General features: G+C 37.0%; 1 protein-coding gene across 6 annotated transcripts in view; it reads right to left on the reverse strand.

The window, feature by feature from the left end:
* Positions 1–344: 344 nt before the first annotated feature.
* The window catches only part of USP12 (ubiquitin specific peptidase 12), a 111,216-nt gene continuing 97,445 nt past the window's right edge, over positions 345–14,115 (reverse strand). For 5 of the 6 annotated variants that reach the window (XM_055245243.2, XM_063619263.1, XM_063619261.1 and 2 more), the window contains 3 exons: positions 9,085–9,282; positions 4,946–5,024; positions 345–3,561 (listed from right to left, as the gene is read on the reverse strand). In XM_055245243.2, coding sequence (XP_055101218.1) covers positions 3,460–3,561; positions 4,946–5,024; positions 9,085–9,282 — 379 coding nt within the window. In that variant the 3' untranslated portion in view covers positions 345–3,459. The remainder of the gene's footprint in view (positions 3,562–4,945; positions 5,025–9,084; positions 9,283–14,115) is intronic. The other variant, XM_063619260.1, reaches the window with a different exon arrangement.

Here is a 14,115-nt window from a genome sequence, read left to right on the forward strand (position 1 = left end):
AATTACTATACAGGAAAGGAGGAGGAGCAGGAGAAACAGTGACCTTTAAGGTATTTTACCTATTTTACCCTCTAAGATTCTATGACTCAATTTTCAAATTTAAACTTTGAACTTTTCAAAGACATGCTATCACAGAAAGGTGACACAAGCTACTATGTGCTAAATAAATGCAGGCACATGTAGAATGTTGTTTTACACACATGCAATTCTGTTCTAGGGAAAATCTCTTTGGATACAGAAGTAGGAGCTTGGGCAAAAGCAGTAACACAATTTCCAAAGTGTCTACTTCTAATCTGTAAATACATTTTAGGCAAAAAGGAAAAAACACACTTAAAACCCACAGGCACAAATAAACCAACTTTAATAGATATTATTTTGTATTTATATAGTGCCTTCTTCAAGAACCTTAAATGCTTTACAGACATTATCTCTAATTAATCCCCACAACAACCCTGTGAGGTAGGTATTACTCCCATTTTACAAGACAGGGAGACTGAAGCACAGAGAGGTTAAGTGACTTGCCCAAGGTCACACAGTTAAATTCACTGAAGAGCCAGGACACGAGCGCTTTAGCCTCCCAGCTCCCAGCCAAACACCTCATGATAGAATCTTTAATAAAAAGTGTTTTTAAAGAAAGTATCAAGAGTAGTTATGTTATGAAAATGAGGTCTTTCTACTGCCATCAAGGAAAGAAAAAACCCTATACTGATGGTTAGAGGCCCCAAGACCCACATAATACAACATTTCCTTCTTTCCCTGTTCCCAAGCCTCCTGGTTCCTGTCTTAAATCTTTTAAAGGTAAAATTTCCAAGACAGAAGCCATGTGACTTAAGAAGTGGGACTTAATTTAGAATATTTACTTTTAGTTACAATAATTTATAGAAATTTTTATTCCAATATACAAAATATGGGACAGCCATCCCAACAATCATGTACATAGTTACACGGCAATCAGCCACCACTTACAACTTACACCAGCCCCGCATTTTAATCACAGTCAACCAACATACAACCTCACAATGCTTTCTTCATGGGTCACTTTTCTTACTTACTATACCTGTATCTTTCCCCCAACTCTGACCCTATATGTTTTAAAAGTATATTGAGTTTCTGATAAACTTCAAAACATTTGACTTAGATCCAGCTGCATTAAGAAGAAAAAGTAAGTGTAAAATTGTCACCCCACAGTCCCTCCCCTGACAAATCATACTATGAAGTATGGTGTAGATGTGAACAAGTATGTGATTACCAGGAACTCAACACATATACTAGAACTTGCTTTAATATGAAATTTAACTTGGCTTTTACTGCATTTTTTTAATGCAAAAATGTAAAAACAAACACAACATAGTATTTCAATGCTGTACCTTTATGCAAATGACTTCATCTATCTTTCTTAAACATGTTGTGATATAGCTAATGTTAAAACTGACACAGCTTCACTTTCCTCTTTTTCTCTGTACAGAAAGCTGCAGAAATACAGCTTTAATTCCAAGACAATTTGGTTTAAGCCTTCAAAATAAAAAGAGTGCATCACTTCCACTGCCCTGACTTTCCCCACACTGTTGATTGTGATTCTCTGTGGCATGTTGGTAGATCAGGCTGGCTATATATAATTTGTACAAAACATCTCTAGCCAGGGTAAGGCTTTAGGAACTATCTTAAAAAGAAACTTGTCAAAATACTTTTGATATTTTGTACAAATACTAAATATTGTAATTTTTTCCCAGAACATCTGTTTAAGCAGCCCAATTAAGTGACTCTGTTAAAGGTCTGCTTATGGAAAAAATAGGTGAAGTCATTTCCTGAGCCAAAAGATACAGATAATAAATGTTAATAATAGCAGCAGACTAAAAAATTCCTTTTTGTTGTTTTCCATAGTCAACAGTTTTAGCAAAAGAACTTTAGAAAATGACAATTTTTTTAAAAATTTACTGCCTGAAAAGAGTTTAATAAAGAACATCCAAGGCCTGATTGCTATTCTTCTGAATATAATTTTCAGTAATTTTCTTCAAGTTACATTTGGCTACTGTCAGACAACTTACTGATGCATGGAAAAACGTCCAAAAAAACTGCAATGGTTTACATACATTTTATGTTACATATATTCCTTCTTAAAACCCCCAACAGAATGAAGTCTTAGCAAACACAGATTTTAATTTCTGAACACCCTTCCAGTAAGATTTGTAAAGGTGGGGGGAAGGGAAGGAAGGACTTTTTTTTTGTATTCCCGGTCTACTTGATTAAAATTTAATCTTCAAAGGGTTTGTTTAGCTCAATATCCAGGCTGCTAGGATTATGATGAACATTATTACTTCTTTCCAGGGTAAAAAATGACATCTGAAAATAACATAAATGCTATGATATGATTTTCCCAAGCATGATCTCAACTTGAAACATTAGAATACTTAAGAATTCTAAAGATTGGTATACCACCACTGCACCAGAATTTTAAATTATTCCAACAACTACAGGAATTTTTTTAATAGTTTTTTAATTTTATGAAATTAAAGCTGAAGAAAATAACTGATTTAGAAACCATAATAAAAGGACAAATACTTAGCCAGAGATATCAGTTCCTCCTGAAAAAGGATATTTACCTCCTCTCACTGCAGTTTTTCTCAAGGTATCTTACTGATTTCAGATAGAACTTAAAATTCACCTTAAAAATAGAAACAAACAAAAGGACTACTTAAACTGACATTAATAAAAATATGTTCAAATTTACTGACAGAATCATGGGCACTTCATATAATACTTAGACTCTACCAGTTTTAAGTAAAATAAATAAGGAAAAAATTATAATTACAAAGCCAGTCTTTCCCCTTGGGGAAACAAAAAGCCACTTTTGACCAATTGCTCCCTACATATATATATACTGTATATTATTATAAGCTTCTTCAGAGAAGCAAAACATCTTTGTCTTCCCGACACTGGATTATCTAGCATGTTAGTTTTTACATCAGGAAGGCAACTGCAAGTGTTGGGCCCAAAAGTATTTCTGGTTTACTCTCGAAAAGACCACTGAATATGCTTCTATACATACTGAACCAGACAAATTTATGCAGTGTGTTCAACATCATCTCCTTATCAATACAGCACAGGTTCCTATTCTTTCTACTGCACCCCCAAGGAATTCAAAGCATTATTGGTGCAATTAATAAAGAGAAAATGCGTGCCAATGACTGGAAGGCTGTTTTACAAGAGGAGCTGGTATCTCTGATTTCACCTCCTTGTTGTATGGAACTGTACAGACAGCATGATACCTGAGCAAATAAATCAACTACCATGATCGGAAGGGCTTGTCAATCCATCGTCTTTGCTTTATCGTGTGCAAAGTATGCTACTGCCCCCTGAGCTTCCTGCATTTCTCTTTTCTTGAAAAATCAGTGCTTGATCCTTTCCAAAATAACCAGAGAAGAAATGAGGCAGAAAGTATCTCTTCATCACGGTTCCCCCTCAGTCCCGAGACTGATAGAAAAGGATGTAACCAGACTCAGAGTTCTTTGAGATATCTGATGTCAACCCGTAGAATTCTTCAATAGCTTGTGCATCTATTTTCTGTGAGGTAAAATGTAAACATTAGTACATAAATGAGCTCTGTACAGCCAGAATGGCTTAAATTTAATAGACTGACAATACCAAGTATTTGGTGAAAATGTGGGGAAACTGGAACTCTCATACATAGCTGGCAGGGCACACCGAAAAAATGTTTATAAATACCTATCTTCTAAAGCTGAACATACAACTACCCTTTGATCCAGCAATTCTACTTCTAGGTACAGGATGAATTATATGAAACCACTAGTAACTATTTTGGACCTACAAAATGGTAACTTCTAGGCCAGGCACAGTGACTCACGCCTGTAATCCCAGTACTGTGGGAGGCCAAGGCGGGCAGACCACCTGGGGTCAGGAGTTCGAGACCAGCCCGACCAACATGGAGAAACCCCATCTCTATTAAAAATACAAAATTAGCTAGGCATGGTGGCGCATGCCTGTAATCCCAGCTACTCGGGAGGCTGAGGCAGGAGAATCGCTTGAACCGAGGAGGTGGAGGTGGCGGTGGCGGTGAGCCGAGATCACACCCTTGCACTCCAGCCTAGGTAACAAGACTCTGTCTCCCAAAACAACAAAAAGGCAACTTCTAGTGGTCCAACCTAAAATATATCCAAGAAAAATGAGTGTATACATCCAGCAAAAGGCTTGTAAAAGATGACCAATGCATTTTAATTCACAATAGTCATTAACCGACAAAAAGTCAAATTTCTAACTTGGTATATTCATACAGCAGAAAATGACAAAGCAGTGAAAAAGAACTGCTATTACCGCAGGCAACAAGAATGCATCTCACAAATATATTAATGAGTGAATAAAGTCTGACATAAAAGAAAGCATGCTGTTGTGAGTCCATTTATATTCAAGCCTAGGCAAAATTAATCATAATGACAGAAGTCCAAATAGCAGGCTCCAGGAGCGTAGAGGTGAGGAAAGCTGTAAGTTCTGACCAGAAGGAGGAACAAGGGGGCCTGCTGTGGTGTTGAAAATGAATTGTATCTTGACCTGGATGGTAGTTACAAATGTGTGTGTGTATGGCTGTGTGTGTGTGATATGGGGGGGGACACATGCATAAAAGTTCATCAAATTCAGATTTTTATACTTTACTGTATGTATGTTACATGGGTTAATTTTTTTTTTTTTTTAAAGCCAGGTCTGTTGTTGAAAGCTTTCCCTTGTTTCACTCTAGGTGTGTAAAGGTTAGATGACCACTCAACTGCCGGGCTTGGACGTTGCATAGTAAGAAGTAGGAATTAGACTATAATTCTATAGACCCAGACATTTGTCTCATATTCATCACCAGTCATAAATAAGAAACTATAAGAAAAAAGTGAAAAGCAACATATGCATACAACTTTCAAAAATAAGAGATTAAGAAACTACTTACTTCTACAATGTCGTCATCAAACAACAACCAAAAATCATGACTCTTAACTATTGCAATATAATGGCCTCGATTGGGACCACTAAAACAAAAAAAAAAGAAGTTAATTTATTTATTAATATTACTCTTTCATGCTCTAAATTTTATGTTTTATAAAGAAACTGAAACAGATAAATAGCAGTAAAAAAGAATTGCTTCTTTTTTATACCCCTTACCTAGTTTTGCCAAAAAAGATAAAGCTACACTGAGTTGAACTGGTAATCAATTTTAAAATCAAATAATTAGTACTCTAAGAGATATATCAGTATTCTTTTCACATACAGCTATATTATTGAAATTCTTTACTGTCTTTGTAATAATTTTCAATTTTGCTTCTATAATAAAAGACAAATTTTTCTATCATTTTTTATAAGGGAGGGGATCACAGCAGAACATGCTGAGTTGGACTATAAAACAATGCATACAGAATTATTTCTAAGTCTCACTCCCTTGGTAATGGTTTTTTTCGTGAGGAAAGATCCAACATGATGCTTGAAACAGGCAAGGATATCAAATCCTTGGTTCCAAAATCAAGCCTGAACTTCATAAAATGTCTTCAAAAGCAAATGACTTTTGCTCAACGGTAAGTCATTATTAAGTACCTAATTCTTAATACCATTATAACTATGACTATGATTGCCCCTGCATCTCATTTCAAACAAATCCGGAATATATAAATGTAGATATGCATAAAAACAAAGGAGGCATAATTCCTTTTAAAAGCAATTCTTTGCTTTATAAAAGGATATGACAAAGGTTTTAACCTCTTCCAGTTTAAGTATGGTTCATTATAAAGGCTTATATAATTATATTTATTAAATTGTAATTTTATAATTGATATAGAAGTTAAAATCCTTTTCAACACAAATTATTGTTTATGGTGAACACTATTTTAAAAGTAGTGACCAGATATTAGAATAAGCCACCTACTATAATATCTTACGTTTCTCAGATCATTTGATCCTGTAGGTGAGATAAATATCTTAGGTGACAGAATGACACCAACAAAAATTCTTTTTTTTAACTATGGAGGATGACACATCAAAACTTTTTCTTAAAAAAGCATTTAATGCTTTAAGTCTATTTCTGTATTTATTTAGGACTCATCTAAAGGGTCTTGTGTGCTATGGGGAGAGAAATGAAAACAAAATTATAAAAGGTGAAATAAAGAAAAATCAAAGAAAGGTTGCAGAACACAGGGTGGAAGGAAAGGAGGTGGGTGGGGTGAGGACTAGTAAATTGAGAAAAGTTAGGCAGCTTTTTCCTTTGGCAAAGAACTAGTTTGAAGAACAGTAGACAAAAGTCAATTTCATAAACTAAAAATGAAATGAGAGATGAAGGGCTGAACTTCCACCTAAGGAAGTTGTTTCTTAGGCATCTGATTTCTGGACATTAAACACACTCAGTTGAGTAGATACAAATGCGTAAGGTATGCAAGTAACTATTGATTGCTGTGGAGATTAAAGAGATATCAACAACTGCTTGCCCAAATACCCCTTCAGTACAATAGACAACTACTCCAAAAACATAATCCAAGGCAGAATATGATATAAAAGTAGAGCTACAGGAGAGACCTCATCCAGCAAGACAGGAGGTAGAAGGGAGAGAGGGATGGGAAATCAAGAAATGGAGCCCAGTTTTGACATGGGCTTCAAGGGTAATACTTAGTCAACAAACATTTGCTAGAAGTCTCTTCTAGGCTGGGCACTGGGGATAGAGAAGGAGCAAGCTGAACTGGAACTGACACGCTGATAATGAGGCTGCACACACCCTCCACACTTTCATATGAAGCAAATCTACAAATAAGTCTGATAAATAAGATACACAATGGAAAAAGATTCTAAAATATGATTAGTCTTTTATTAGTGAGCGAATTATTTCCTGTTTTAAAAAGCACCTGTTCTCATAAGGGAAGTAGACATACATCCTAAGAGAGTACATAAAGCACTAAGACAGGGCTAGCAATGCACGTCTACTATTTATGTGAAGACAATGGAGCAGCACCACATAGAGACTGAGGCTGGGCAGAAGAGCATCAAGGAAGACTTCCAGAGAGGAGGGGCAGGAAGGCATGAGGCAATGAGAGTGAGACAGGAGAAAGAGTGAGACAGGAGAAAGAGTAAGACCCTGGGGTGGGGGCAGGATCCCAAAGACCTGCTGTGCAGAATTCCACCAGGAGTGAGTTCCCAGTGAAGGCAGACCACCAGGGCTGTGGGGAAAGTCAATAAACATCTCTCTGTAATTTTCTGCAACAATTCTGACAGTAGGGATTCAGACAGCTGGCAAGAGGATTTTACAGTGCTTGTGAGAACATGCTTTAAATAACTGACTGTGGAGTTCAAGTTGGGAGAAGCAAGTGAGGCCAAAGAAAAGGTTAAAAAGGGAAAGGGTCAAGAGACTCAAGGATTTAAGGGTGGGGAAAGGGCTGGGTTAATTTTAAAAGGGGAGAGTGGGAGGGGACCCCTCCCCAATGAGTCAGACATCTCAGCTCAGTATATTGTGAGTAGAGCAATTCTAAAAATCTAGCATGATTTAAGTACAGTAGGACTGTCACTAAATTTGAAGAGGCTAATGGGTGTGAGAAAGTAAATATTATAAAGCTAAGATGTGATAAGGTAATATTATATTTTTGTTAATAAAACAGTAGCAGTAGCTAAGCGATTTACATCTCCCTTTGAATCCTAACAAAGCAATGTGGTAATTAGTATTATTTACATTTTCTAGAAGAGAAAACTGAAGCCTTTTCAGGAAGCTATGCATAACTTTACACTGCCCACAACTGGCAGAAATGGTACTGAGATCCAAGTTTCTCTCACTCTGAAAACCTGGTCTGAATCACTACACCAAGGTTCTTTAAGTAATCTTGACACTGCTTCACTCCTTTAAGATGTGATCGCTCTTAATTTAGAAGTAGAAGAAAGATTCTTGCTGAGGATAAAAGACGGGACCCAAGGCTGACCCAGACAATGGAGGTAGAAGACGATTATTAAAGAGCATTTGCTCCCTCCGGATTGTCTTTAAAAATTCTCATCAGATGCCGGGCGCGGTGGCTCACGCCTGTAATCCCAGCACTTTGGGAGGCCGAGGCGGGCAGATCACGAGGTCAGGAGATTGAGACCATCCTGGCTAACACGGTGAAACCCAGTCTCTACTAAAAATACAAAAAATAAGCCGGGCGTGGTGGCAGGCGCCTGTAGTCCCAGCTACTTGGGAGGCTGAGGCAGGAGAATGGCTTGAACTTGGGAGGCATAGCTTGCAGTGAGCCGAGATGGCACCACTGCACTCCAGCCTGAGCAACAGAGCAAGACTCCATCTCAAAACGAAAAAAAAAAAAAATTCTAATCAGAGAGCTGGGAGGAGGGCTGAAGATGAGAAAGCTGGAACTTTTTTTATTTGGATAAAACATGCTGTTAGCACAAGTTTCCCAAAACCAAGGGGAAAATGATGAGTGCCTGCTTTAAAATTATTAAAGGAAATTCTAAGCAGTCAATGAAGACAGTTATGTTCCAAATACAAGTTTTGATTATGTGATGCTCTTGCAGTTTGAGAATTTTCTGAGGTATTTAATAAGGTCAATTATAGCTATGTACGTTCATGCAGAGGAGATGTGTATACCATGTTGGAAAAGAAGATGAGAAGAAGACAGAAAGCAAAATTGGCTAATAGGAAATGATAAATACACACACAGGTAAAATCAAAAAATGAATCTTTGAAGATTATTTCCAGTGCCATTTTAAAATGCTTTTTACAACCATTGATATGCTGAACATATGCAATTAAACTCAGAGGTGATTTATTTTAACCAACAACCCTCTATACACACACCCCAAAAAAGGAAAACTAACAGATCTCAAAGTTCTAGGAAATCAGATATAGTACTTGTAGAGTAATAAATAATAAAAATAAAAACAATATATTTTAACATATAAAATTTTTAAGAAATGATAAAACATAAAGCTAAAACTCTATTTTGAAATAAAATTATCTTGAGAGAATACAGGATTTCTAAAAGTTCTATATTTGAATAATTCATGAACATCTTGAATGTACACTGCTCTTCTAACCTAGAAATTCCACTACTATGTCCCCGGAGTTGCAATTACCTTCCACAGTGAACCACAACAGCAACAAGGTCGTACATTCTGTCTGGATTGGTGGCATCACCTGAAGTGTTAAATAGGCGAAGTTCTAAAGGAAAAACCACCCGGTAAGAGAGTTTTGTATATCGATGAAGTTGATCCATATATTTAAATCTCTTCAGGTGTAGAGCTAGAATCATGGGCAGTTTTTTAACTTTCATCCTATTAAAAATAAAAATGAAAACAAAATTTCATAAAAGATATCCACCATGTCCTTGAATTATCAAACTTTATGATATCCAATGAACAGAGAGTCAATGGTCAGTTTTAATAGCCCAGCAATGCCCAGTTTTGCACATTTCTACCAATTATTTTTATACTGACAAAACAACATTCTGAACATCTTAACACGACCCCACCCTACCCATCATCGTCACACCACATAATTTGACACAGCACTCAATATGGCTCCAAAATAGATGGAATCGCATTAGTCCTTGGTTAAGGAATCTGTATTTTTCAAACACACATCTCTTATAATAAGGCTGAATGCACAGGGTGCTCAAGAGTGGTAGAGGGAAGGCCGGGCATGGTGGCTCACGCCTGTAATCCCAGCACTTTGGGAGGTCGAGGTGGGTGGATCACCTGAGGTCATGAGTTCAAGACCAGCCTAGCTAACATGGTGAAACCCTGTCTCTACTAAAAATACAAAAAATAGCCGGGCGTGGTGGCGGGCGCCCATAGTCCCAGCTACTCGGGAGGCTGGGGCAGGAGAATCGCTTCAACCCAGGAGGCGGAGGTTGCAGTGAGCTGAGGTCACGCCACTGCACTCCAGCCTGGGTGACAGAGCGAGGCGCCATCTCAAAAAAAAAAAAAAAAGAGTGGTAGAGGGAAAACAAGTTTCTTGAAACTGACAATTCCTTTGGACTTGGGTAGACTGAAATCTATTTTTTCTATCAATCTATATGATGCAGGTACAGACTGACAATAGGAGACTAAAACAACATAAAAGCACTAAAGACCATTCAAGGTGTTTGTCAGAGACAAGAAATAACTCCATATTAAGAAAAAAGACAATGTATATCCTAGAAAGGGAGTAAAGTAACCTGGAAACTTAGGAGTGAAGTTTTTAATTGTGAAACACAGGCTGTTCTTCATGTTCTAAATAATCTTTATTATGCCTTCAAATGCCATTTCTCCCCTGAGAGTGCCTTTGTACTCCTATTTCACCTAAAAATCTATTCTCCTTTTAATGGCTCAGCTCAAATGTCACATCCTCTGGCACAAATACACCTGCTCTCTTCAATCCTCCATCAGCACCTTACAGGTTCACTTTATATATGTCGAGCTTATTACATGGTTACAATTTTAGGTGATTATGGTTCTTTTCTTCTAGGCCCTGAACTCTTGGCAGCTAGAAAGCATTCCCTTCATTTTTATTTCCCCACTATCTAGCAACATGCCTGACATATGATAGATGCCAAATGTTGCAGAACTGAATTTTAAATGGGTCTGGTGAAGCAAAATACTCCTCACAATTTAAAGAAGTAATATATGGTAAGCCACTGCCTCTAATAAGTGAAAAAAAAAAAATCATTTTATAACATTATACTAAATCTGCATTCTACACATCTTACATATGGTGGATAGCTTATTATTCCTAAATTACTTACTATTCAACGAACTTGGCCTTTTGGAAACATTAGCCAAAGTAAAGGTAAACACCTAGTCACTCCTAGAAAGCAATCCAGCAATATGAATTAGGAGCCTTTATGGCCTTTGTCTCAGTAATCCTATTTCTGGAAATACAAATTAAATATATAATCTCAAAAATATCCCTTATGAGAATAATCTCCTATTAGAGTTCTTTCACATTGTAAAAAATCCCAACTATTCAGCAACAGGAAATGTGGAAATAAATTAGAATTCAAACATAACAGAGTGTTGTACAACTTAAATAAAACAATGCTGATGAAAGTTTCTGGGTGACATGAGAAAATACTTAAGAAGTCAGGATATAAAATTACACATAAAATATAATTCAACTATGAAACATCAGACCTTTGATTAAACCCATGTAGAGTTACTGAAACGAAATCTTTACAAAACAACAAGTTATCCTTTGAGAATTTCCAATGGATGGTAGATGCAAAAGAAGAATTTTCTCAGCATAAAATGAGTGTCAGTGCACTATTAATAAATGGCAGTCAGGTAAGATTAGGAAGAGGAAAGAGAATGAACATGGCCCAATGGTTAAGGAAAATGTGCTTTTAGAAATTACACAAGGGGAGGAGTCCAAATGCAGAAAAGAGAAAATATCTCAATAATAGCAGATACAATATGTTTAATAAGATAACACATGAAGAATATGAATCCTATTTGCCAAAGATCCTCCCAGAGGGGAAGTGCTGGCTACCACAAAGATACCAACTACCCACGGAATTGTCAAGCAAAAATATGTGTGGAGCCATATTTTAAAGATGATGAGAGATTGGCTTAGAAAATTTCCCTCATATTGAAATGGCTCCAGAAAAAAAGCAGAAAACTGCTTGAACATACGTGTAAGGAGTGTGAAACTCATTATGTAGATTTTGCAGCAGAAGGAAGAAAAAAGAAGTTGATTTCCTGCTCAAAATACTAAGATCACCAGAACACCGAAGAATTTATAGGATTCTGGCTTTCCTTCCATTCAAACTTGTGGGGAGGGAGGTTACATTAGGGAGGTCTTGATCACTGTCATTGTTTTAAAAAAAAAAGTGGTCTTACAATGTTTTCTACAAAAGACAAACATTTTCAAGGAAAAACAGGAAGACAGAGAACATTTTTTTCCTTTTAAGTTTGAATAAACACTGATTTTTAAAAATCTTCTGTAAACAGATATAAATGAATTTTCTATTTAAATTTATTTTTTTAATGACATTTACTGACCACATAACCAACTACTTAAAATTTGGATATCTATTATTCAGTTGGCCCTCCATACTGGGAGTTCCACATCCACAGATTCAACCAGCCATGAATTGAAAATATTCAAAAAATAAGTAAAAAAAAAAAAAAAAAAAGACAAAAATAATACCATTTAAAAAAATACAGTGTAACAACTATTTGTATACCATTTATATTGTATTAGGTATCAAAGTACATAGGGGGATGTGCATAGGTTATATGCAAATGCTATGCCATTTTATATCAGGGACCTGAGCAACCACGCATTTTGCTATATGTGAGGGCCCTGGAACCAACTGATACTGAGGCACAACTCTATGCATTTTCTTGCTTTTACATCTTTAAAATGACAAATTGCATCCATGTTGTATTCTAACATAACCGGGGGTTGCCTTTCTTGATAATGTCTAGTTATAATTTAAAACTATTCAAAAAAGAAAGCAGAAGGATGGGAAAAGACATACCATGTAAACATTAATCCTAAGTAAGCTGGCTATACTAATGTCAGACAAAGCATACAAGATAAGGAATCTTACCAGAAATAAAGAATACTTCATAATAATGAAGGTCAATTAACTAAGAGAACATAACAATCTTAAAGGTAAAATTTGAAAGAATTATAGAAATTACAGAAATAGACAAGTGCATAATCAGAATTGGAATCTTTAACAGACTTCTCTCACTAACAAAAAAAATCAGTAAGGATAGGAAAATATGAACACCCTAACTATGGACTTAATTGACATTTATGGAATACTCAACCTCAAACTGCACTATACACATTCTTCTCAAGTTCAACCAAAACATTCAATGATGTACTGGACAATAAAGAAGCCTCAATAAATTTCAAAGATGAAATCAGAATATGTCCTCTGATAAAAAAAAATCTAGAAAATCCCCCCAGATATGGAAACTAAGCAACACATTTCTGAATAAGCCACAGGACAAACAGAACATCACAAGGGAAATTAGAATATTATTTTTAAATGGATGATTATTTTAAGACTACAACATCCTCTCATTTTAAGTCCTGTTCCCTAGAGCAGACCCTGAGACAGAAAGTCCCAGGCCTGTGATTTAATGTTGTGCTCCCCGTGTGTGGGGCGGGGGGGCGGAGGGAGAAGGAAGGAAACCAGGTAAGGATTCAATCTCAAGCAAAATCCCAGAAAGAGTGGCTTAAGCTCAGGGTCCGAGAAACCCTGGAGTCTAAATTTCACCTCAGATTTCTCTTGACCACAAGGTAGCTGGGGTTTCATATGCTCTTTGGCACCAGTCAGGGACTGGTCGAAGACTTGGAATTTGAACCAAATTCCAGAAACTCCCTTCTCCAGTAGCCCAAGGGGGAGTCCTTCCCAGAGCCATCAGGTGCTAAGTATTCCAAAGGACTAGGGGAGGAGCTGCAGGAAGGACTGACATTGCCAGCAACCACCCTCAACTGGAATACCAACTACCCTGCCGCAGGCAAGCAACTACGGGATGGAATGCAGACCCTGGAATCGAGTGGAATCTGATCTTTGAGCTGTTTTTCTCAACAGTCAGAAACGCTTTTTAAAGTAAATTTCCTATTTTTATAAATTGTGTGAGCCAAACAGAGTTCTATAGATGGAATCTGATCCAGAGGACACTATTTGCAAGCTCTGCCACAGATGAATGTAATACCCCAGCCACAGGCACTTAAGAACTTACCAACATCCTGTCAGCAGAGAAGTCCTGACCACACAGAAAAGCTTAATAATTGTACAGACATTCAGTTCCAAGGACTGAATTCCATGCCCTTTTAAAATGTACCATCACCAAGGATTAATTGTGACACATTACAATGAGGGGGTCAGGGTAAATAGAATGCTTTATGTGAGAAAGACACTAAGGTGACTCAGTGAGATATAAGCAATGAGAGGACATTTAGGCAGCAGAACCTAACTCCAGCATGTGTTAAAATGGGGGATGGGTCACGGGCACAAATGAGGCTCATGACATACCCCAACATGTATATAAAACATAGTATTGAGTGACGGACATCTGGAGATCCAGGTAGGCACGTAGGCAGGGAGCCAGCCAGGAGGCACCAACTTCTCAACAGATGGAAGGACCCACCCAACTCAGATTCCA

This window comes from Symphalangus syndactylus, chromosome 15, assembly GCF_028878055.3.
Source record: "Symphalangus syndactylus isolate Jambi chromosome 15, NHGRI_mSymSyn1-v2.1_pri, whole genome shotgun sequence".
Classification (NCBI taxonomy): Eukaryota; Metazoa; Chordata; class Mammalia; order Primates; family Hylobatidae; genus Symphalangus; species Symphalangus syndactylus.